The 25,312-nt window shown below is 41.8% G+C and overlaps 1 protein-coding gene across 1 annotated transcript; it reads left to right on the top strand.

Moving 5' to 3' along the window:
- Window positions 1–521: 521 nt before the first annotated feature.
- Window positions 522–21,490, top strand: dffb (DNA fragmentation factor, beta polypeptide (caspase-activated DNase)). The gene is made up of 7 exons (XM_078558225.1): window positions 522–1,427; window positions 5,728–5,854; window positions 7,176–7,367; window positions 9,786–9,865; window positions 10,696–10,866; window positions 16,114–16,214; window positions 17,691–21,490. The coding sequence occupies exons 1-7, from the start codon at window positions 1,323–1,325 to the stop codon at window positions 17,887–17,889; spliced, it is 975 nt and encodes a 324-aa protein (XP_078414351.1). The 5' UTR covers window positions 522–1,322; the 3' UTR covers window positions 17,890–21,490.
- The last annotated feature ends 3,822 nt before the right edge of the window (window positions 21,491–25,312 follow it).

Below are 25,312 nucleotides of genomic sequence, written 5' to 3'. Positions count from 1 at the left end.
GCAAATGCAACGTTGGCCTTTATTTCAAAGAGAATGGAGCATAAAAATAGGGAAGTTTTGCTAAAGCTATACAAGGTGCTGGTTAGACCACACCTGTGAACAGTTCTGGTCCCCTTATCTAAGGAAAGATACACTGGCATTGGAGGCAGTCCAGAGAAGGTTCACTAGGTTGATTCCAGTTTTGGAGGTATTTTCTTATGAGGAGATGTTGAGTAGATTGGGCCTGTACTCATTGGAGTTTGGAAGAATGAGGCCACCTTATTAAAACATATAAGATTCCTAGGGGACTTGACAGGGTAGGCGCTGAGAGGTTGTTTCCCCTTGTGGGAGAGTCTAGGACCAGAGGGCATAATCTCAAAGTAAGGGGGCACCCATTTAAAACAGAGATGAGGAGGAATTTCTTTTCTCATAGGGTAGTGGAATCTGTGGAATTCTTTACCGCAGAGGGCTGTAGAGGCTGGGTCATTAAGTATATTCAAGGTTGAGGTAGACAGATTTTTAATCAGTAAGGGAATCAAGAGTTATGGGGAAAAGGCAGGAAAGTGGAGTTGAGGATTATCAGATCAACCATGATCTCATTGAATGGCGGAGCAGACTCAATGGGCCAAATGGCCTCCTTCTTTGAGAGCTTGCGTCTTATGGTCTGAGCTTCGCATCCTTTGTCATTTTCATTCTGCACCTTTCTCCCACTCTGACCTCTCTGGCCTCAGCCTGAAATGAAGCTCAATTCAAGCTCAAGGCACAGCGCCTCATCCTTCAACTTGGCACTTCTGGATCTCTTTCTTTATTCATTCACTTTGTATTTGGATGGCTGCTATCTAGTCATTCACCTCTTCTGGCCACATCTTTTGTTCCTTTACCCATTATCATTTAATCTCTCCTCCCTCACCCCCCCACCCCCGCCCCATCACAGACCTTCCCTTTTGTCCTTCCTCTTGCTCAAAACCTATTACATTTCTTTCTTTCCTCAGTTCTTTCGAAGGATGATCATCTGCACAAATGAAAGAACCAAACAGGGCCTTTGGTACATCCGGTGTCCCTATATGTCACACGGACTCGAAACGTCAACTGTATCCCTCTCCGCAGACGCTGTCAGACCTGCTGAGTTTTTCCAGGTATTTTTGTTTTTATTCTAGATTTCCAGCATCCGCAGTATTTTGCTTTTGACGCTATATGTTTATTTAATGGCTGATGTTGTACTGTCTCCAGCAGGGCATTCAGCAACTTCTCCTCCCACAGTCTCTGCTTTCCAACATTCGTCAATCGGTGTGTGTGTGTGTGTGTGTGTGTAGTGCACATGCGCACTTGCATTCTTTTATAACATGGGATTCAAATTCAAAGTGACGAGTTCGAACACAGATCGTAAATATGGAATCGTCGCCAGGGATCTGGAAGAGCTAACGGACAAAGGGTGCCAGAAATTGCAGGTGAAATTGAATCGATTGTGTAGAATACAAAGGGACACGATTAATTTAACGAAAGCGAGCTTCAATGCCAGTGCCTGGTCTAAACAGGGACAACCCGGAAACCTGAAGGGGAGACATTTGTAAATTCATTTCTGTCGATGTTCAGCTGCACTTCTGTGAATCCGCCTTCAGTGGAGAGAGAGCTCGTTTACACAGCGCCGATGTTTGCATTTCCCCCCACAGCAGAAATGGAAACGTTACCATATTATTCAGGGTTCCCTTATCTCCAAGTGGGTTTACAGTAGGGCTGGAGTTTGGAGCTAAGCACTTTCCTTCCGCATAGATTACGGCGGTCTGAGTCCGGGGTCAGAACCCACACCAAGCCCCAAGTGACATTTCCAGGGATGGGGGGAGGGGGAGGGGTATCTCACGCTACTTTGGGAATCATTTTAAGCCTTTAAGCACCGGATTTGCGCTCCCAAGTTTAGCATTAACAAATCGTCAAACCCTGTAGTTTAGATATTGTACTTGTACTTTGTTGCGCCCTAAAACGAATGCTACATCTAGCTTTTGATTGCATATTTGTGTTTGTCCTTTTAATGGAGGCCCGTTGCCCTGAAATGTTAAATGAACTGAAGTTAGAAAACAATGTATTGAATGACCCCGTTACAGAGACTTGAACACAAAATCTGGACTGACAAGCAGTGTGGGAATGCTACACTGTCAGAGGTGCCCACTTTAATTTGAGACTGCCAGGTGGACATAAAAGGTCCCATGGCATTATTTTGAAGAAGAGCAGGGGAGTTATCCCCTGTGTCCTGGGCATTATTTATTCCTCAATTGACATCTAACAATAGATTATCTGGTCATTGTTTTATTACAGTTTGTGGGTTCTTTCTGTGTGCAAATTGGTTGTGCTGTTTCATTTCAAATCGTACTCCATTGGCGTAAAGCACTTTGAGACCTAAGCCCGTGAAAGTCACTGTATAAATGCAAGTCTTTCTTTAGACATTTCTATGGCTGCTTGCCGCATCAAAAAGTGCATTTACCTACTGAGGGGAGCAGGGGAATTCGTCACTTTTCATGAGCACAATCTACCTGCACCTAACACAGGCAGAGAGAGAGGAGACCGTGAAACTGTGTAGAGTTCAGTAGTTTGGGATACATGATACCCACTTCTGAGTGATACAATGTGACATATCACAGGAATCCTAGTGGTGTTTGTTGTTGAGTGTAATTGAAACACAGTTTTGGATTGTTTTTCTTATGTATGTAAGATCTTGTCTTTTCTTCTCAGTTTAGCTCTGTAGTTTTAGTTACTGTGAAGCTATTTAAAGGCATTTTGTGTACTTCATGCAGATTCACATTTTTGAATTTTGCTCTGCAGTTTTTCCTCAGTATTGCAAAACTGGCGTGTTGCATTTATTCTTAAATTTCTCTTGCAGCATATATGGCCTACGCTTTCCTCAGTATGAGTATCTAATTACATGCTGGCCATTTAGTGTGTTAAAAGTGTAGTTTTACCCTGTTTGATATGTTTGTAAATGATTACAGCCTAAAATTAACTCATATGTTTCACAGGTTATCATAATGAATTTGGTTTATTATAATTTCCATATATAATATTTATTGATGGCTGTTTCTGCAAGTAATGCAAAACAATTTGCAGTTGAATGCTGGGAGACATATTGTGAAAGTGAAAGGGATAATTTTTAAACATACTAGTTTTAAGTTTATGTGTTTGGCCACACAGTGAAGTATACTGTATGTGTATTTTTCCCAGAATATTGATATTTGATCATTAAAATTTGTACATTGTTTGGCCCTGGGCTTTTTTTGTGAACTTGCTGGACAATGCACTTTATGTTTATCTATTTCAGTTGGCCACTAACTTTCGTCAAGGATCACTTCCTGTGTAGTAACTTGTTGGATAGGATGCAAATACATAGACAAGGTGCAGAAAATATTTATGAGGGACTTCAGATACGTGGATAGATTGTAGAAGTTGGGGTTGTTGTCCTTAGAGAACAGAAGGTTGAGAGAAGATTAGATAGAGATATTGTATTCAAAATCATGAGGGGCCTACATAAAGTAGATAGAGAGAAATTGTTCCCATTTGCAGGGGGATCAAGAACCAGAGGACACAGATTGAAAGTGAATGGCAAAAGAACCAATGGGAACATGAGGAAAAGCTTTTCTTAATGCAGCAAGTGATTAGGATCTGGAATGCATTGCCTGGGAGTATGGTGGAGGCAGATTTAACCTTGACTTTCAAAAGGGAATTAGATAAGCCCCTGAAGAGAACAGATTTCAGGGCTCTGAGTTGCTCTTACAGACAGCTAGCACAGACATGATGGGCTGTAACCATTCTAAGATTCTATTATTCTATTGGCCTCTTTTTAAAAAAATATTTTCTGTTACTTCCTTTCCACTTTCTGTAAATTCGACACATCATATGTAGTGGTAGCTACGCTGAAAGCTGCAAACACAGGGTAGGTGAGTTTCAGTTATCTGCTGCCAAAGTTTATGCTTTACATAAAATAGTCGTTTGCAGCTTATAAATAATTCTCAAATAAAGTGTGCAATTCAAAGAAAGAGAAAATCAAATACCTAGCAGTAAAGTTTTGATCGATCAGGAAATGTATTTTATTTTGAAGTTTTGTCATTGAAGCAATGTTGTTCAGGGAGTCAGTCAGCCACTTGGTGGAACAGTAGGAGCAGATCCAGTCTGTTCATAGAAGGATCATTGGCAATGATTAACTGTAGGCTGTCTAACTGAATATGGTGTGTATTATTGGTTTGTTTTGGGGAAACTGATGCATGTGGAGACACCATTAATTTAATTCTGAATTACAGCACAAATAATAAGCTCTTTAGATGTGAAGCATTTCTGCAACATAACAGGACAAGTTCCATAAGGCAGATTGTATTTCCATAGACTTTTCATTCTAGTTTCTGTTTTCTAACTTTGTTTTAATAGTATAACTGGTCAGAGGCAGAGATATGTATCTAACAGAACCTCAAAAAAACTCCTGTCCCAATTGCACCAGTGTCAATGTTCCCGTTTCAGACACCAGCTATTCTTTTGTGACCTGTCAGAGTGATTCAGTTAGTGTAGTAGTGATTTGACCCAATTCATGGGCAGTGTGTGTGTTTGAATGCATTGGAAACTGGGCTGAGTCTGCCCAGACGAAGATTACTTACAGCTGGAAGAGAGGGAAGAGAGTTATTCCATTGTATGGGCTAGATTTGAACTCAAGTCTCTGAGGTGAAAGGACCACCCAATCATTCCTTTGAAAGTAGCTCATTAATGAAATAATGGCCCAGGTCTTCTGGTCTCCGGATGGTCAGAAGTTCCGATGAGCAATTCCCCTGTTCCCCTGTTCCCTCTGAAAAAATCTCCAACTTGCAGTTAGAGTCAGAAACTTTGGACAATTCTGACTTACTTACCCAGATAGTGACCCAGGAAATGTTAGACATTAAAAAAACTAGTCTAACTCCTGGGTAACTATACAACTGCCCCCACCCCCAGTCACTCACACTGACCATCCTATTAATTCCTCACTCAACACCCCCGACTATCCCCCTGACCCCCACCTTCCCACCACCCAACCTGATCTGACTAACCCCCCCAACCCAACCTGACTGCCCCCTGACTCCCCCACAACCCCATCTCCCACTGACCCTCTCCAACTCCCCCTTGAACCACCCTGACAAGCCCCCTCCTGACCACCCCTCCCAGCCCGACCTGCCTACCCCCGACCCACCTACCCATTCACACACCTGACACCAGCTCACCCACCTACAATCCTGCCACCCTAACCAGCTGTGACCCTACCACCTCACCCACATGCCATTCTACCACTCTACCCACCTACCACCTCACCGACCTACCACCTCGCCCATCTGCCAGCCTACCCCCTTTATCCACTTACTTTACCCACACTACCCCAAATCCTACCCCTTTCACAGTTCTTTGTGTAGCTCTTCAAAGGAGTTTTGGAACATTTAAACTCTTTACTTACCAGAATAAGGCAGCTAGCTAGTGCCATCCTGTGGCTTCTGCGCAGATTCTCTCCGCTGCTCCCTCGAGATTTGCTGCACTGAGTCAGTTTGGAAGGATCCTCCATCAGAAGATTGCTTAGAAAAAAATCAGAGTAAGGTAGGTGGGTATTTTTATTTTGCCGGGTCAGGGTCGGAAATAGGGTTTCCGATCCTGATCGGAAGATTTGAGCCAAAGTCTCTGGTACAAAATGAAGACAGAAAAGTGGCGATCGTGTTTCTATGCTTCATGGTAACTACTCGTTTTTCTCTTGGATAGCTCTCACGTGAAGGATGTCGTGTATGTTTATTTGAAGATGGGACAGAAGTTGATGCTGAGTATTTCTCGTGTTTGGAAGATAACTGTAAGCTGATCATTCTGGAGCAGGGACAGAAGTGGGAAGGAGGTAAATGCATTCCGATCCTGACTGGGACAGATTTTGTGAGTAGAGGGAATGAGTTTTGTTTGGGGAAACCCAGAAATCCCGGTTTCTCATTGTTTTTTTTTTCAAGTAGGTTCCCCACCTGGAAACCAGCCTGATTGACAGGCTTGACACCCAGTGGAGCAGGGAACACCTTGGAGGAGGCACAGCTCAGGAGCAGCAAGGATGAGTGGGGGAACAGAGTGTAGAGGGTGCAGTCACTGATCCCTAAGGATTGGGAACAAGGCGATCCCCGATCCTGGTTGAGGGGTGTTGTGTGTTTCTGATAACAGGCAGGGAAGTGAGTAAGCTTGATGGGCTGGGGACTTGAACTCCCACTCTTCTTGGCCGACTGGCAATGCTAATAAAGGCACATACCTTTTTCAAGAAACAGCCCTTGTCTCCCTTAAGCTACTGGGAGGCTAGGGAAATCCAGCCAGCCAGGGTTAAGCCTGTAAAATGTGAAATACGCAGCCAATTCACCTCCTGTTCCTGGGAGTGAGCTGGTTTTTCTCTGTGTCTCACCCCCTGCCACGCTTCTTTTACCAGCTCCATTAAAACTGAATGTGGGAAGGTTGGAGTCAAGTTTGAGATTTTAAATTTTTAACACCCCATCCAAGCCTCCAAGGAGTATTTTGCCTGAAAGTCTTTCACAACTGCTTTCATGGGGTCATAATGGAAGAAGGCCGTTGGATCTTCAAGTCCATGCTGGCTGTCTGTAGAGTAAGTCATTAAGTCCCATTCCCCAGCTGTATCCCTGTAGCCTACAAGTTTTATTTCCCTCGAGTGCCCATCCAATTTTCTTTTGAAATCTTTGATCATCTCCATTTCAACCACACTCATAGGCAGTGAGTTCCTGGCCATTGGCACTCACAGCGTAAAAGAAGTTCTTTCTCACATCTCTCCCTGTATCTCTTGCCCAAAACCTTAAATCTGTGTTTTCTCGCCCTTGTACCATCAGCTAATGGAAACAGCTGTCAGGGAGGTCTGTGCTAAATCTATATTAGATCAGTCCTCATCCTGGATTTGGGTAGCATACTAGTGATAAGAATTGAGATAACAACGCTCTGTGTCACCAAGTGGGAGCATTTGGCTTGGCTGGTTGGTACTTCATGTGCCAAGGCACCATGCTAGACAGTATGAAGCACGGTTTTCAACAGCGAAGGCTTGTTGATGAGATACTCTATTGTGTAACAAACAATAAGATCTGATTGATATTTAGCTGATGTCCATAATAATTGAAGAGTATTATTCCAGTTCAAGCTGGTTTTAAGATTGGCAATTCATCTCTCCATCCAATTTACAGAGATTTATTACTGTTTAAACAAAATATTGCATGAATATGATGACAGCAATGATGAATTAATTACGACTGCAAGCAGGATGTTATCTGAAGAAATAAAACCCAAGAAAATGCAGCTGCTGCAGTGTTTTGTTGAAAATACTGCTGAAAATATTAGAGCTGAAAATCGTGAGGATGACCAGGAATGGTTTAAAGGTGAGGTGCTATTGATGTTGTCAGTAATATCAGACTGAAGAAAGTGGCCTTGGCTATTCAATAATATCACACAAAGTATATAAGTGATGGGGTTGTGCTCAGATGAAATGCGAAGTTGCTATTCAGCCCATTGATTGAATTCCTTTCACAGACCATGCACAATTTTCCCAATCATGGATCATGATACACATTTTAAAGTTTTCCCTTCCCCCTACGTCACAATCTTCTTCCATTCTTTCCCAAAGATGTCGACTTTTGCTGGGCTAAGGTTTGATGTGTACCTTTCCCCAAGTCCTTATTGTTCGTCTGTGAGCCTAGAGAGTAAATGTTGGCAGGCTGTTTGACTGGATAGGGCATCACACTTTAGTCTGCACTCAATGTCTATGCATAACTTTCCATTATTGAGCCCAAATGTACTAAACCATTTGAAGAAGCCAATGCTCCAACGATAAATTTAGTTCAAACCTGAGGCTGAGGGCCTTGCCAGTCTTCATGTTAAATTCTGTCTCTATCACAGAATCTAGCACCACATTGCATTTAAAAAAGCTTGGTGACACCTTTGCTGCAGTGGGATTTAGACAGACTCTCTCCTAGGCAGCCCAGCATTTATTTTGCTGTTTTTGTAGAGAGGGGAGAGTTAATGGTCTGGATTTTTTTCATCCTGGAGGCAGGTAGGGGGAGTTGGGAAAATTCCCTGCTCGGCCCGCCCACCTCAGGAGAAAGTGCCCGCCAAGGCAGGATCTTTGTTGCCAGGGGGCAGGTGAGGGTTGGAGTCAGGCGAGCCAACACGGAAAGAAATGTGGAGGTGGCCACAGGGGCTCAGGGACTGTTTAAAAGGCCCACCTTGGTGTCGTGGGACTTTGTCACAGTTAAAAACATAAAGGCCCTCACTCCGCACATCCCCTTCACCAAACACTTCCCATGCCCCATCCATGCCACATCATGCCTCCCATACAACCCCTCAGGCCCCTCATGCTCCCTATGCCAGGCTCTGTCCTTCCGCCCACCCCCTATGTCCCATCATGTCCCTATGGCAAGCTCTGCCCATTGACCCACTGTATACTTTCTAGAACTAATGAACGCCACAATGTAAAGTGGAACACTTGCTCCACAGAGAAAACATTGTTTGATTGACAGTTCAGGCTCTCCTATCTCTGTGGTCAATTTCATATGTTTGTTTACATGACCCAAGTGGTTTCAAGTATTTGAGGTTTGTGGTTTTTGAAATTTCAAAGGGACTGGATGATTGACACTTTTATTATCTTGTCCAGACGTTTTTTCAAGCATAGGGGAAAGTGATCAAATTACAGATTACATTTTTTCAAAGTTTTTTTTCACACATCCCATTTCACATTGTGGTATTCATTGGTTCCAAAAAGTATACAGTAGATCATTGGACATGGAAGTGCCAGAGCTTCGCATAGGGGGCATGAGAGGCCTGAGGGGTTGGGTGGAAGGGAAAAGCTTGGCATGGGGGCATGAGAGGGTGGGTGGTATAGTATAAGGGTATTTGGCAGAGCAACGGTTAATGTGGGAGTGGGGAAACAGTACTGCCCACATAGTGATGTAGAGAGTCACATGATAGCAGACTGTGTGCAGAAGATTCTGGAAGGAGACAGCACCCATGCAGGGCTGTACCTTGGAGATGTATATAGGTATGAGTTGTTAATAAAAAATTTATGTTCAACCATACAAGCCTCCAGACCTCTTAGTGAGACACCAAAACAACCCTTACAACAAGTGGAAGGGCAGAGCTTGACATGGGAGCATGAGGGGACATGGGGGTGGGTGTGGGGTCGTAACTTGGCATACGGGGCATGAGGGCAACCTTTTGAACTTACCTTTTAAAAGATCCCCTCATGCACATTAGGTTTCACAATTCTACTGAGGGGCCGTGAACCACGGCTCTTTAAAAAGCTCGCCCAACTCCATGAAAATTGCAGAGGAGTAGGAGATACCTATCTACCCAAGGGAGTCGGCCAGGTCAGGAGCACCAGGTGTGGGCTTCTGACAGGAAGTAATATCCACACCTTTAAAGGCATTCCCATAAACCACACAATCGGGAATCCCAGAATCAGGACCTGCCGGCCATTTTTAAAGGACTCCCAAGTCAACCTGACTCAGTGAAAATCCAGGTCAACGCGAGAAGTAAAAGGAGTCACTTAAGTTGGAGAAAAGGCTATGTTTTGGCACAGCTGTATCAGGTTTATTGTAGAATTTGTAACTTCTCGTAGTCAGGGGACATAAAGTAACTAACTGCAGGTCAACAACATCGGTGCTTCTAGGTGATTCAGTCTTTTCATAAAGAGGCAATGAAACAGTGTTCAACACCTTTGTGGCTTTCAAGTTCAGTTAGAACAAGTATAAAACTGTTATCACAAATTACAAGCACTAACGATGGGATCTGTTGTGTTGCAGGTCTGAACTCACGATTTAAAACCAAATCTGATTATATGAGATTCAGCTGTGGAAGAAGAATGAGAAACTACCTGACAGAGGTGTGAAATTGAAATGATTTAAATTCTTGAGGATGAAATTGTCTGCATGAACCTCTGCTCTCCCTGATATGTTCTTTGTACATATTGTCATGTTAAAAGGCTGTTTCCACCTCATTGTGATTACAAGAATTGTAAATGTGATAATTTAAAATTTCTACCCACCATCATCCTTACAGCTTGTCCCAGTGTATGTTTAGACTAATAGCAGTAATCAAGGTGCAGGTTTGTAGTGAGCAATGCAAATACACAGGGGCGAGGAGGGAATTTTCGGGGAGGACCCACATGCTCTGAGCGGGTCTGAATAGTTTTCCTTTTTAAATGAAGCCTGCGCATGTCTCCCAAGTCAGCTGCTTCAAGATGTGGTACTTTGTCAATTGGTTGTGTGACCTACACCCATTGGTTGTGGAGCCTCATGCAGTCATCGTTTAAAGCACAGCATTCCATTCTGTGGAAATACTTTCAACAGCTACTAGCATTTATATAATGCCGTTGACATAGTAAAACATCCCATGGCACTCCACAGGAACATTCTCAAACAAAATTTGACACCAACTCAAATCAGGAGATATATGGGCTGATGACCATAAGCTTAGTCAAAAAGGGAGGTTTTATGAAGTGTCTTGAATGGAGAAGAGAAAGTTAGAGAGGTTCAGGGATGGGCCTAAGCAGCTGAAATCACGGCCACCAATGGTGGAGCGATTGAAATAATTCTTTGCAATATTCTCATTCACATTTCCTCCCTTTGTGGAAAAAGAACAGTCCCATCACCCGGTGGACTGATTCAATAACTAGAATGCATTTGATTTTTCAAGATTTTTTTCCATCCACAGGTTAAGAACCATGCTGTCAAACTCCAAGGAGACACAAGGATAAAGTACTGTGTATTTGTAAAAAAAATACAGAGGCAGCTTCAACAAACTGAGTTCAATGGATGTTACTTTGACAGGAGAGCAAACTACGATCGTCGACTCTGCACTGCTGAAGGATGGTTTACTTGCCAGGTGAGTATTAGTTGACAATCAAATGACATACCAGCTGGGGCTTTCCTTGTGCCATGTCTGGATCCATTGTAGGCTAATTGATAAGGGATTAATCACTATTAAGCAGCAACACCATTATCAATACAAAAGCAAAGTACTGAGGATGCTGAAAAACTGAAACTAAAAAAATTGGAAAGATTCAGCATGTCAGGCAGCATCTGTGGAGAGAGAAACTGAGTTAACAATTCAGGACAATAACCATTCCTTAGAACTGAGAAAAGTTAGAAATGTAATAGGTTTTAAACAAGTGAAATGGGGGAGGGTGGTAAAAGAACAAAGGGGAAGGTCTGTGATAGGATGGAAGACAGGAGAGATTAAAGGATGCAGAGCCAGAGGGAGTGGTAATAGGACAAGTAAAGAAACAAAAGATGTATCTAGAGGAGGTGTGAATGGCAGAATGGTGAACAGCTCTCATCCAAAAGCAAAACAAAGAGAAAAACATGAGTCAGACTGAAAAATGCAAAGGGAACAACATGGGAGCGGATATTACTGACTGAAATTGTTGAATTCATTGTGCAGCCTGGAAGGCTGTAAAGTGTCTAACTGAAAGATGAATAGCTATTCCTCGAACTTAGGTTGAGCTTCATTGAAACATTGCAGGAAGCCGAAAACAGAGAGGTCAGTGTGAGAACAAGGTGGAATATGCTGAGTATTTCCAGTGTTTTCTGTTTTTGCTCCATTATCATTGTAATAAGTGAGAACCAGGATGGTAGATGGTGAACCGGACAGACCTTGGTCCTTTTTCACCTGGCAGTTTCTGTGTTCCTATGGATGGGTGGAAGGGAGTTTCAGCCAGTAATCCAATCTTGGAGATTCAGATGATATGTTGTCAGCTCAATTCTCTGTTGGATAATAACCTTGTAGTTCACACTCTCCAGTCCTGTACTACTTGCCTATTGTTCAGCTTTGATAATATTACTTGCTGTGTCTGTCATAAAGTGAATTGGCAATTCAATGTTTCTCTGTATGTTTCTGTGCCAGAAGCAAAATATTCAAATCCTCTTTTCTTCAGCTTGCAAGATATCAAACCACTTAAAGCACAGAACAATTATAATTTTTGAAGATCAAATACGCCAAGAAAATAAATTAAATACTCTTTATATAACTCTAGTATAATGCTCTATAATCATTGAGATTTAGCAAATGTTAGCCTTTAGTCCACGCACTTCTGTTTTTGGTTTAGTGAGGAGTTTAAAAGTAATATATTTTTAAACTGATCACACAAATATTCCTAAACTAGCTTCGCTTGAGATAATAACAGCTCTGAATTTTGCCTTTGCTGTGCTAGAAAATTACACATGTCACCAGCAGAGGGCAGTACCCCAATCTTCCTTGGGCAAACTGATCTTAATATTCTTGGTGGGACTCCTTTGTAACCTAGAAACAGGAATAGCATATTCAACCCCTTAAACTTGTTCCACCATTCAATTAGATCAAGGCTAATCTGTATCTCAACTTCATTTACCTGCCTTTACTCCATAACCCCTAACCTAATAAAAACCTATTCTTTTATATCTTGAAAATTTCAATTGTCTATGTATCCTCAGCCTTTTGAGAGCGAGAGTTCCAAATTTTTGCTAACCTTTCTGTGAAAAAGTGCTTCCTGATTTCACTCCTAAATGGTTCTAAATTTAAGGTTATGCCTCCTTGTTCTGGATTTCTCCACCAGAGGAAATAGTTTCATGTATCTATCCTATTTAATCAATTAATTTTTGAACACTTCAAATGGTTTATCTTTCAAACTTCAAAGCTCATGAGAATACAACCAAAGTAACCAGTCCTCATCATTTAACCATTTAAGTCTCAGTATCAGTTTAGTGAATTTATGTCATCCCCATCTGAAGCCAACATATCTTTTCTGAGGTTCATTATTGTAAACTGAAGAGGAAATGAGACCAATTAACGAACAATAGGATAGATATGCACAGCAACCAAAGGGGCTTTATTTAGGAACATGGGAAGGTAGGAACAGCAGTAGACTATTTAGCTCCTTGAGTGTGTTTTGTCATTCAGTTAGACCACATGTGATCTGTATGTTAACTCCATATCTTCTAATCTCACTTCCCAAAGCAACAGGCTGCTACTCATCAACAGGAAACCTAAATGGCATGAGTTTACAACAGTGTGGAGCTAGCAACAATTGTTTGTGTGAAAAAAAGCTCAAGGGATGTGAAGTATCTATTGCTCATTGCAATATATGGCATCTCTGTGCCCAGTATAATCTGTTCTGTGCAGTTACTTCAAACTTTCATTCCAATTCCCATATCAGTTTCGACTCTTCATACAATTGCTTATTCATTGATCAAACTAGGAGAGCACCCATCCTCTCTCAAAACTATCTCTAGATAGCAACCTCTCCTGTTTACACATTGACAAGTTATTCCTGACCTGAAGACTGATGTGTGCTTTAACTTGTTTCTGCAAAACGGCATGTATAAAAAGGTTATCTAGTCACCGACGTATTACAGTTTACACATTTAAAGTTTTAGTATGTTAAAAATAAGAATGTACTTCTTTATAACCTCTTCCGTTGAACCAAAATAATTAGCATGCAATTCCAAGCAGAAAACATAACAAAATGACTTAATGCTGCTACTAAATACAATTTCATAAGATATGCAGTTATCCATAAAACATCAAAAATGTTACAATTTGAGCTCTCTCCCAACACACTTCTCACATTTGGAGCAAAAGGCAAAGGCAGATTCAGAGTTCCAACAACCCAAAGTTTTCCAACCTATAACTATATGTGAATAAGACTATGACCCCTAGCTCTAGACGTCCCAGCTAGGGGAAACAGCCCCTGAGTACTTACCCTGTCAAGCCCTGAAAGAATTTTATACATTTCAATGAGATCACCTCTTATTCTTCTAAACCCTAGAGAGTATAGACCCAATTTACTAAAGCATAATATCCTCACTTCTGAATTCCAAGCTCTGTGAGAGAAAGGCTAACATTCCAGTAACCTATCTGGTTGCTTTTTGTACCTGTGCTTTTATTAATTTGTGTACACAAACCCCAAACACCTTTTCTCCTCCACAGTTTCTAATCTTTCACCATTAAGGAAATATTCTGATTTGTCTTTCTTGAATCTAAAGTGCATAACCTCAGATTTCCTCACATTGAACCCCATTTGCCACAGTTTTTCTCAGTCACTTAATCTCTGTCCTTTAGAGACTGCTTGCTTCCATCCATGTAACTTCCTGTTCCTCCTAAAACGTGTATCATCTGCAAATACAACTCTCTGTTCCTTCATTCAAGTCGTTGATATATATGGTGGAAAGTTGAGGCCCCAGAACCTATCCCACCTCCTGTCTCTCTCCCTCCTGTTGTGGGCCATCTTCTCCTGGGGCACACCATTTGTAACATCCTGCTGTAAAATAGAATAACTGTATCTGACATCAAGCAGGCTTAAATTTGATATCATACCCAAAAAGTAAAAGACTATTCCCACCTCCATTGCAGAGTCTTTTTGTTGGCTGCTAAAACATTGCAATTATTAATTGCTAGAGCTGACCCTGGGTCCACATCTTAGTCCTTCATTGTTAAGCAAATATTCCAATTTGTTTCTCTCAGATCCAAAGTGGATAACCTCACACTTCCCCAATAAAGAACTATTTCTATGCTAGGTGTCACAAAGCTGAAGGCTCAAACCTCAATCCAGCCACTTTAACTCAAAATCTAAGCTGGCACTTGAGTGCAGTGGTGAGGGAGTGTTGCACAGTTGCAAGTGCCATCTTTGGGATAAAGCATTAAACTCAAGCCCCATGTGTCTTCTCAGCTAGATGTACAAAAAAATCCCATGACACACTGAGGAAAGTTCTCACAGTACCTAAGCCAACAGTTATCCTTCAACTAACGTCACTAAAATAAATTATGTGGTCATTATCTTTTTGCTGTTTGTGGGACCTTGCAGTGTGCAAATTGGCTGCCATCTTGTCTGTACTGCAACAATAACTGCACAGTACCTCAATGTGGGCCATTGGAACTCCTCCTCCATTATGATGTCCATGGGGCAAGCCAACCCGTTTGGGTTAGAGCTGGTTTAAGCCGGGGGCCCAAAATATCTTTCTGGGAAGTGTCAAAAACACTATAATAATATGAAGTGCAGGTGACAGTGATGAAAAATCTGAAGTTCCTCAGAAACCTATTATCAGGAACTGAGTTTGGTGAAGCCTTCATCTCACCAACTCCTCACTTACACTTGTCTGAGCTGTTAGATTGATTTTTTGGAGATGTATCTTTATACTGATTGCAAGAATGCTCAAACTGAGCAGCCATGCAAATGAGCCCTGAGTGACTTTGATGGTTGTAAGGCTTACACCATTGAAAAGACGGAGGAGACTTAAAAATTTCACACAAATACAGCATGAATGTAAAAAGAATGAAAACTTGCACAAATCCTTCTCCAACTTCACAATTTCACAAAGCATTTTACAGCCAATAAAATACTTTTGAAGCATAGTCACTGCAATCATCTTCTGGAGTCCTCTTCCTGAAGACAGGTCCTTGGTAATTATTCACTGAACCACACTGACATGCTGTCATTTTTAACTATGGGTAAGGTGAGGAAGCAGACCCTGAGCTTACCTCAGCTGGAATGGGGATTGAACCCTGTGCTATTGATCTAATCCACATGTTAACTGTCCAGCCAACTGAGCTAGTTGGCCCTGTAGTCAATGACCAGATAATTTGGTTGTTGGTAGAGGGTCACTGTGGCGATCTCTTCTGCTCATCTTTGAAATAGTGTAACAGGCTCTTCTGCATACACCTGAGAGCACAGATGGGGCCTTGTTTCGAAGCCTCATCTGAAAGATGTCACCTCCGACAGTGCTGCACTCTCCTCAGTACTGCAATGGAGTGTCAGCCTAGATTTTGTGCTCAAGTCTCTGGAGTGGGACTTGGATACACAACCTTCTGACTCAGAGGTGAGAGTGCTACCAACTCAGCCACAGCAGATACCCACATCAAAGTTTCTTCTATACTTTTAATACATTAATAACACAAGTTTATGAGGTAATTGATGAGTACTGCAGTGGTTCATCTGCTTCGTTTGGGTTGAGCTGGTTCAGAGTTCACATTTACATGTCCAGCACAAAGTATTCACAAACCCTTAATATTTAAACAAGAGCTTCAGCCAAATCTCTATTCAAGTCTAAACAAGTTGTCGATTTGGAATTTAACAGTTGAACCTCTGTGCATTTTCAGGGGGCATTTGATGAGGATTTCTGCAGCTTTGTCCATTCCATCAATCCATACGGTAGCAGGGAAAACAGAATTGCCTTTAGCACCTGGAATCTGGATCATGGGTAGGTGGAGATCTCTGTGCACATCAATGCACTTTCCGCTTTTGAAGTTTGAGAAACTAAAGTGAGTTGTGGTCCTCTGCTAAATTTGAGGCTGCTATTTGTGCCTCTTAGTTTAAAATTTTTTAAAAGTGCCAAATTTTCACGATAACATTGAGTTTTAATGTTCAGGTTTGATTTAGGAGTCATAGGCTATTTGTCAGAATTCGATTCTGAAAAGGTCATTTTCACTTTTCGTGTTGTTGTTTCCTGATCATTTGTAAAGAGGAAAAAAAAACATTCCTGCTCTTGCCCTTGGTCTCGGTCACTCTTAGCATTCTCTCACTATGTGCATATGTGCTGTCTTTTTTCACACTTTATCTCTCACATGAATGAGCAATTTTATGAATGACTGTTGCCCAGATGCTGGTGATTCACCGTCATTCATAAATTATTCCATTTATCAAATCATTCACTTTTTAAAGAATTGTATTAAACATTTTATCGAAAATGTTTTTAACTTTGGTGAGTTACTAAGAGGAGTAGATGAGAAAGTGTTTCTTTATAGCATGGTTTAGAAGCCTCTTTGTTATGCTGCCTAAACACAAAAGGGCTGATTTTAAGTGGGGTTGGGGAACAGACTATCATGACCTCGGCAGCAGGAGGCCCAGGAGAATATAACTCACCAGTCTATCAGTCAGCTTCCTGCATGAAGCTGGCAGGAAGTGGACACTGCCTGTGGGAGGGAATGTAAATTCAGGCAGCTGGAAAGCAGGCTAGGGAATGGTCCTTGGCTCCAGGGCAGTACACAGTAAAATGACATTTTTTTTTGGGCATCTTCTTGTCCCAGGTCCACTCCTTGCCAGGATGGCCTGGCTAAAAGGCCACAACAGTTACCCAGTCTAGGCCTTTCATTAAAAAACAAATAAACCTTGATGACAGGATCAGAGCAAGGTCTACATATTTAAAGAAGGACCCTTTGGTTTCCAGCAGGTGACCCTCTTGCCCGCTCAGAAGAGGGGGTTAAAGTTGTATCTTGGGGGATCGGCACAGATTGTTGGTGGGTATGCTTTGCAGCTGAAATCAACTACCTGTTAAAGTTGCCTCTAGAGTCTCCAGGCATGATTTGGTTTTAGAAAGCAGAGATTGATTGTGGTTGCAGCATGATCATGACAGTCAGTTAGCACTACAGTTGGATTCTACTTTATTCTAAATCCTGCTTCTGGCTCTGAATGTTGGTTGGACAGGAAATTATGTGGGGCGCTCCTATGAATGTCTCTTCCCGCCTTCCTCCAACAATGTCCTATCAATATTTGGAAATTAATTCTTTGTTGAGCATAGTCTTTAGAAGTTCCCAAGATTAACACATGAATTGTAACCTCCAGTCGACTGAGTAATCCTTTATGTAGTAATTGTGAAGTTCCACTTGTATAAGTGGGAACAAGACATGGGGACCTTGCATTTTATTTTAACATTCCTAGTTCAATATTTTCTCCATAGGGTTGAGAAGAAACGGACCATTATTCCAACAATAGTCAAAACTGTCACACAGCAGAAAATTGATGACAGAGATGTTGAACATTTCTACAGCCTCTTGTTTACTCTGGCCAACCTGAAGCTGGTTCATATTGTCTGTCACAAGAAAACGGAACACAATCTTTCATGTAACCTACCCAAGAGAAAGAAAAGGAAGAAATAATAACCCAATTTAGCTGGTGTAACTTGTACTAAATTAAGCCTACTTTATCATTTCATAGTTGCCTGTCTGCTATCTGAGACAGGGGCCTTTTACAGTGCTGAGATAAATACGATGCATTAGCCCAGATTTTCACTCCTGGATTGGTTGTGCAGAGATGGGAGGTTGGAATTTTGTTTTTGGGTGGGGGGTGGGGTGGGAGGGGGGCTGCTGCTGCGTGGAGGCAGCGTGCTGGATTATAAATCAGAAGGAGTGCGGAGGCTGCTGGGGCAGAGGTAGCTGGACGGAAGGCCTGCCTCTGTGCTCCGGCACTTTGAGTTATTTTAAAAATGTTCAAAACAAAAAACAGCCCTCCAGCTCTCACCCCTCCCACTCTCCACACACTCTCACCATGGCCCATCCATGCCACCCTATGCCACCTCATGTCCCCCACCCAACCCTCATACCCTCTATTCCAACCTATGCCCCACCTACACCCTCAAGGCCCCTCATACTCCCATGACAACCTATGTCACTCTACCCACCCCCCAAGGCCCCTCATACCCCCTATGCTACCACATCCCCATGGTCTTTATAACCCCTATGCCAACTTAGTGACAACTCATGTGTACTAATCTCCGCATCCACCACTCTTTGGCCTTATCCTCATGCCAACTCACCTAATATCTTTTGACAGTTCTTTGACAGCTTTGACATTCCAATGAGTTTATGTACTTCTTGCACACAATCATGTTTACTCTTAACAATCTCAAGGATGTCTTACCTCTCCAAAGGTGTCTCGGGGCCCTATGCAAAGGGGTGCCTTACCTCTCTTGGCTATCCAAATAAATCCACCAAGTTCAGACCTATCTTACCTGGGGCAGTCTGCACATGTCAGGTTTCACAATCCTAACCGACCAGATTCCCACTTCAGTGGGGGAAGCTGGTGATTTAACTGGCCAGTTGCCTCCTTAAACCATGCATGCGTGAACCCCGACCCAACTCCAGTCCCACCCCCACAAAAATATGAAATGCCGTGTGCGGTGATGGGACTTAGAATTTCCAGCCATTTCCGGGACTTTCGCCATGATGGAGAGGCTTTCCTTCATAGAGAAAATTTGGGTCAATATTTAATCAATTGTCGCTGCATAATTATGTCATTGTTTGTACCAATGCATGTTTGTGCCATGAACTCAAAATCAGGCCAAATACTTCCGGAACGAAACGTGTAAGCTAGAATGTTACACGTGGACTTCTCATTTGATCGTGTATTTTAGAAGATAGAGATCATACTTTTTTTAGTGTCTGGAATTGTTCACGAGGTAATGTGAAAAGTCTATAATTATGGTAGTGGACTCGTAACCCAAAGCTGAGTTCAAACTCTACCACGGCAGTTTGAAAATTTGAATATAGCTATCAAATTGTCGTTAAAAACCCAACTAATTCACTAACATAAAGGAAGGCAATCTGACGTCCTTACCCAGCCTGGCCTTTGTGATTTCAGTCCCACACCAACATGGTTGGCTAACTTTCTCTGGTGGTCTTGCCAGCAACAATTAAGTCCCAACAATGAATTTAAGAAACATATATTGTCCAGAATTATGAATGTACTCGGACATGCTGGGGTGTGGTATCCATCACTTCACCCAGATGGCCATTTGGCCTGTGTACCTAGAGAATGAGCCAACTTGCTGTTCACACAGAGATCCTATCTTGTGCATTCCCCACGTTCCCACAATGTCTGTGCATATGAATTTTTGATAAAGGTTCCTGTAATTGGCCTAAAGGGTGCCTGTAAGATTCTCACCAGGAGGTAGAGGGAAAATGGGAACCCTCTGTAAACCTCCTGAAATGTACAGTCAGAAAGGAGTTGCGCTTCTCAGTTTTCACTCAGTGTGGAGCTAGTATGCTGGGAAATGGCTAAGAAGCAAAGCCATAAAGGCTCATGTAGATATACAGAAGATATTGCTTACTACTGTTAGAAAGTCATTAGGAGATGGTCAAACCCAGGCAATTAATGGCATTTAAAGATGCCACATCACCTCAAATTTGTATGGGACCCCTTTGAAACATGAATGGTGATTTGGTACAGTATGTTGTAAAACAGAAGCGCACAGTCCAGGGCACTCAGGATGTTCAGGCTTCACCAATGCAAAGGCATCTGAGAAACCTCCAAGTTCATTCAAAGTGAATGACAGAAAAAGGGATTGACCATCCTAATGTATCACTTCGATTATTCAATTGAACAAAAGAAGCTTCTTTTTGAAATTAAGGTATTAAAAAAGAGTTTTATCACCTCTCCGAGCAGTCAGTAATAAGAGCCTCTTAGTCAGTGGTAACGGAGGCAGAATCTTTCTATGTTTGGTCGATAAAAAGGTACTAATCTTCCTTTAGCTAGCAGATGTAGAGTTTTGTATAATATATTTCAAGACAGAGAGGAAGAAGTTAGATTGTACAGCTATACCTGACGGGCAGAGATATGTACATCAGCTATCTGTACTAGTGTCTGTGAGTGAGGCTAGCTCAGATACCATTGTTTGTGCATTCAATCAGCACCAAGAATCCATATGAAACAGATAACCTGCCAATTAAGGGCCTCATTCATTCAACACTCCGGAGACTAACGCCTACATTCCAGTTAAGGAAGAAGATCAACACAGCCACATTCCTCGTGAGGATATGGTCATATAATGTCTGGAAGCTCATTTACATTAATCTATCCAGTAGACTGGATTTAGGAGGATGTTAGCTTGCCAGTTATCCTAGGACTTATTCTGAAAGTAACTTTGTGAACCTGCAACAGTCTCAGACACTGATCTCAACTATAATTTAGTTAGTGATTCCTTTCTTGTTGATTTATTGTGACACTACTGAATTACCTCTACAACCTCTGTTCCTTATTTTGTTAAATAGCTCAACCATTAATAATGTTATTCAAATTGTTGGGTAACCCTAAATACATCTGTTCCTACCCATTTACTGCTTGTATTCTCAGTGTAACTTTGTTATGAGTCAGTGAATAATTCTTAGACTTATTGTCTACTTCTTTTTTGATTTGTCAAGAAAGGATAATCCACAAATCATCCACCTCAGTAGCTTGTGGGCATCCTAAGTGAGTGAAACAAGCCAAATTTGATCTGAAGTCGTTCATGTAAGACAATTTGGCGAGCTGACTTTGGAATCATTCATGCCTAGATCTAAAACTGGGTGGTAAAATACCAACTGTTCGATAGTAAGGAATTAAGGTAAGGAGATGCAAGGATTCATTAGGTCCCTTGGACTCCTAAAACCCAGCGTTCTTACATAACTTTCATTCGGAATTGCTAAATAGGGATCAGGAGCAGGGACCATAATTGTTTGATCTTTTCCTTCCCAAGGTTTGTAATATTGAAGGCAGTTATTACTGTCCTGCTGTTTGACTGAAATTAACTCATTTAATATGGAAGATTGAACCCAGGAAAGTCTGTATGACTTGACTATGGTAGGCAGTGTATTTGCTCACTGAGCCATAGAAACCTATAACAATGTTTTGTGTTATGTTATAATTATAAATTATTTTTCTATTAATATTTAATTCTGTCAGTAAAGCATCACTTTTAATACAGAAAATATTGTTACAAATTTGTCCAAATCACCCGTTGATGGTCCTTACCCATTATGTTTTGAGAATTGTTTTTCAAAATTATTCTGGTGTTTTTGGTGTGTGATTTTTCTCATTAAGCTACATAATTTCATATTTGACCATAAAACCACATGTCTGATGTCTGTAATAATCAATTTAATTACACTCTGGGTTTAAATTTGTATCCTTTGAATCATATTTGACTTCGAGTGCAGCCCTCCAACCATCTCCACTTCATTTACAGAAAGGTTCACACATCATTCTCAACAAGTGCCCAGGTTCTGAAATATTACAACATGTATGAGAGCCTGGAAATAGGAGAGACAATTCTACAAGTTGTGAAAAAAATTGAAGCTTTAAACCAATCAATTGATTTTTACATTTTTGCTACAGAATTGATCTGCCTGAATTCTTAGATTGCTGCTGTCATACTGAATATATTGGATTGGATTAAATGAGTATTTTTAAATTGTATTGTCTGTTGTTCATTTGATCACCATGTTATCCTTACCTCAATAATATGTGGCTACATATAGTAACACCACAAATCCCAGCCATAATGGAGCCATTTGGGTAAGAGGGCAGTAGCATAGTGCTAACGTTACCATGCTAACAATCCAGAGCCTAGACTAATGTTCCACAGACCTGTGTTCAAATCTCACTACAACAGCTGGGGAATTCAGTTAATTAATAAAATACATCTGGAATGAAATGTTGGTCATTAATAATAATCATGAAACTATTGGATTGTTGTAAGTAACCCATCTGATTCACTGTCTTCCAGAGAAGGAAATCTGCTGACTTTATCCAGTCTGGCCTACATGTGGCTCTAGACCCACACCAGTTGCAGTTGACTCTGAAATGGCCTAGCAGGCTATTGAGCTGAAGGGAAATTAGGGATAGACAATAAATGCTAGCCTTAACACTGATGCTCACATGCCAAGAATGACTAAAAATAAAACCCCCCATCAATCACACTGCTGTAAGTAACTAGGGTTGATTTGTATTATGTGGCCTATGTCCCACACTGCATTTTGCTTGAAAAATAATCGTGCTGTCCGAAGGAGATTGTGCTGTAGCTTTGGCCACGAGTTCGAAGGCTCTAAATTAAAACCACAAATCCCCTTCCCGAATGCTACTTATTGGTCAATGCAGCAGTGTCACAACTAATTGACTCCAATAGTATATCCAAACTATGCTGAGATTAGGAGCACAATGTCAGATTAAATGAGTGAAATTGAACTGGATTCAAAGGATACAAATTTAAACCCAGAGTGTAATTCAATCCAATCAGCAAAATGGTTATGAGAGCAATTTGATGAAGGACTTCAAAGCTCACTCAATAGATAAATCATGGTTCCAAATATGTTCAATATATTTTGTGTAGCTGCTACAGAATCTAAAGAGGATAGCATGCAGCTAACGCCTATTCTGTACCTCAAGTTTCTTGATACGAAGCTTGAGCTTGACTGTTCCAAAACAAAGTCATTGCGCTTGTGTGGCATGGATGTTACTTGCTGTGTATCAGTCCAGGCTGAAACGTTGTCCAGGCATTGCATGCAAGCACAGACTGTTTCATTATCGAAAGGACTGCGAATGAAATTTAACACTGCCAACATCAACAAATATCCCTACTTCTGACCTTGTGATGGAAGAACGGTCATGGATGAAGCAGCTGCAGATAGTTGGGCACTGCACTGAGGAATTCCAGCTGTGATGTCCTGGGACTGAGATGATTGACTTTCAACAAGTACAACCATCTTCCTTTGTGCTAGGTATGACTCCAGTCAGTGGAGTTTTCTCCCTGATTCCCATTGACCAATTTTGCTAGGGCTCCGTGGTGCCAGACTCATGCTGCTTGATGTCAAGGGCAGTCACTCTCACCTCACCTTTGGAGTTAAGCTCTTTTGTTAGTGGATTTTTTGTAAGTGGCGCTTGATAATGCTGTTGATGGCTCCTTCCATCACTTTGCTGATGATTGAGAGTCGACAAATAGGATTGTAACTTACTGCATTGGATTTGTCCTGTTTTTTATGGACAGGACATAACTAGACAATTTTCCACTTTGTCAGGTAGATGCCTAGGTTATGGGAGATATTGGAGAACAAGTCATCAGAACTACAGCCAGGATATTGTCATGGCTCATAGCCTTTGCACTGTCCAATATGCTGAGCCATTTCATGCCATCATGCGGAGTGAATTAGATTGGTTGAAGATTGGCATCGATGCTAGTGGGGACCTCATTAGGAGCTCAAGGTGGATCATCCGACCAGAGCTTTGGGCTGGAGATGGTTGCAAATGTTTCATTTCCTGGGCTTTGTCGCCATTGAGGATGGGGATACTCACGGAGCCTCTTCCTCCCAATAGTTGTTTAATTTTTCACCACTGTTCATGAGATGTGACAGGGCCAATATGATGGGATCCATGGCTTCAAAGTTTGTATATTTTTTTTTGAGGCTGACCCTAACTGAAAGGGAAATTGAACCTTCAGGCTTCTAGAGAAACTAAAACGGAAACTGAATTGGAGACTTCAAGCTTCTGGGGAAACTGACATTGGTCGAAACCAGATAAAAAGTCACAGGGCCATCCGAAGCTCAAATCTTCCAGTGGTGTCGTGTAGGCAGGCTGAAGAAAATGAAGGCTGGAACAGGACCTGGCAACAAACCAATGCTAAGGTTGCTGCAGCTGTTTGTTATTTAACCAGACTCAGCCACGTGGTGGAGCCATACCATCAAGACTGCTGTGAGCAGAACTGAGGAAGTCCAGATATTAGTCACCAACACATCCATTGACCAACTTCCCTCCTACGTCAATTGGAAAACAAAAATACTTATTACCCAATTAGATGATGCTTGACTGTCAGCCAAACTACCTTTTCACCCCATTTTCAATATTTTTACATTTGGTAAAGAGAAATTTTTAAAGAATCTTTTTTAATGTCCCAATAATTTTTCTTCAGGGTTTCGCACAGCAGCGTCCTGGAGATTGACCTTCAGTTGCTGGAGACAACAGGTCAATCCTGGAGTGTTGGCGATCCTTATTCCAATGCTATCCTGATGGTCCACCTATCTTCCATCCTCAAACTTCAGCTCATCCAAAATTCTGCTGCAACAAATCCCATTCACCCATCACCTCTGTGCTGACCTCATGGTCCTGCAACACTTGGAGAAAGGAATCCAATACCTTTACCCAGCATGCTTTAAGAGAGGTCAAATTTGACAGAAAAGGTTCATGGGGGTGTTGAGGTCTAAAAGCCACCAACACAACAGTTGGAAAGCTATTGCTGAAAAGAGAGACACATTGAAGCTTTTTGTTTTGCACCCATCGGGACACTCAGCAAGAAAGCCTACCTTCACCGATCAATATATGCGTTGAGATTCTTATGATTCCCCACGCTATAAGATTGGTTTTATTGTCAACCTTGTAAATAGGGCCTGAGCCATTTGCTCACCATGCAAGCTTGATGCTGAAATAGGGGCAAAGGCATCCTGCGGGGTAACAGCTACCCTGATCAGATCATTTCGCACTGTATATCACGCAAACTCACAAACAGGCCTAAGGCCGTCACTTTTGGCCCTGAAAAGTACCCAGTCTACCTCAGATTACCCTGGAAGGGTAACATATCTCAAAAATTTCAGCAACAGATGAATCTAGCAGTTTCACATTGCTGCTATGCAGTAGCAACGAGTGGTATTTGCCACTAACAGGATGCTGCAGTCCAGCCAAAAAGACATCCTGCCTATCACACAAACGAGTAATGTGGTATATGAACTTTAGTGCCAGTGTGATGCTAGGTGTGTTGGCCATCCATCCCAAAGACCGGCA

Source organism: Cetorhinus maximus, chromosome 15 (genome assembly GCF_964194155.1).
Source record: "Cetorhinus maximus chromosome 15, sCetMax3.hap1.1, whole genome shotgun sequence".
Classification (NCBI taxonomy): Eukaryota; Metazoa; Chordata; class Chondrichthyes; order Lamniformes; family Cetorhinidae; genus Cetorhinus; species Cetorhinus maximus.
Note: the sequence above shows the minus strand (reverse complement) of the source record. Positions and strands in the feature narration are given on the sequence as shown.

Bases quoted from the DNA above. Each gene is read 5' to 3' on its own strand.
- dffb (XM_078558225.1), top strand. From the start codon at position 1,323: ATGGGATTCAAATTCAAAGTGACGAGTTCGAACACAGATCGTAAATAT. The intron at 1,428-5,727 runs GTGAAATTGAAT...TCTCTTGGATAG, and splicing joins AAGGGTGCCAGAAATTGCAG to CTCTCACGTGAAGGATGTCG. The intron at 7,368-9,785 runs GTGAGGTGCTAT...GTTGTGTTGCAG, and splicing joins TGACCAGGAATGGTTTAAAG to GTCTGAACTCACGATTTAAA.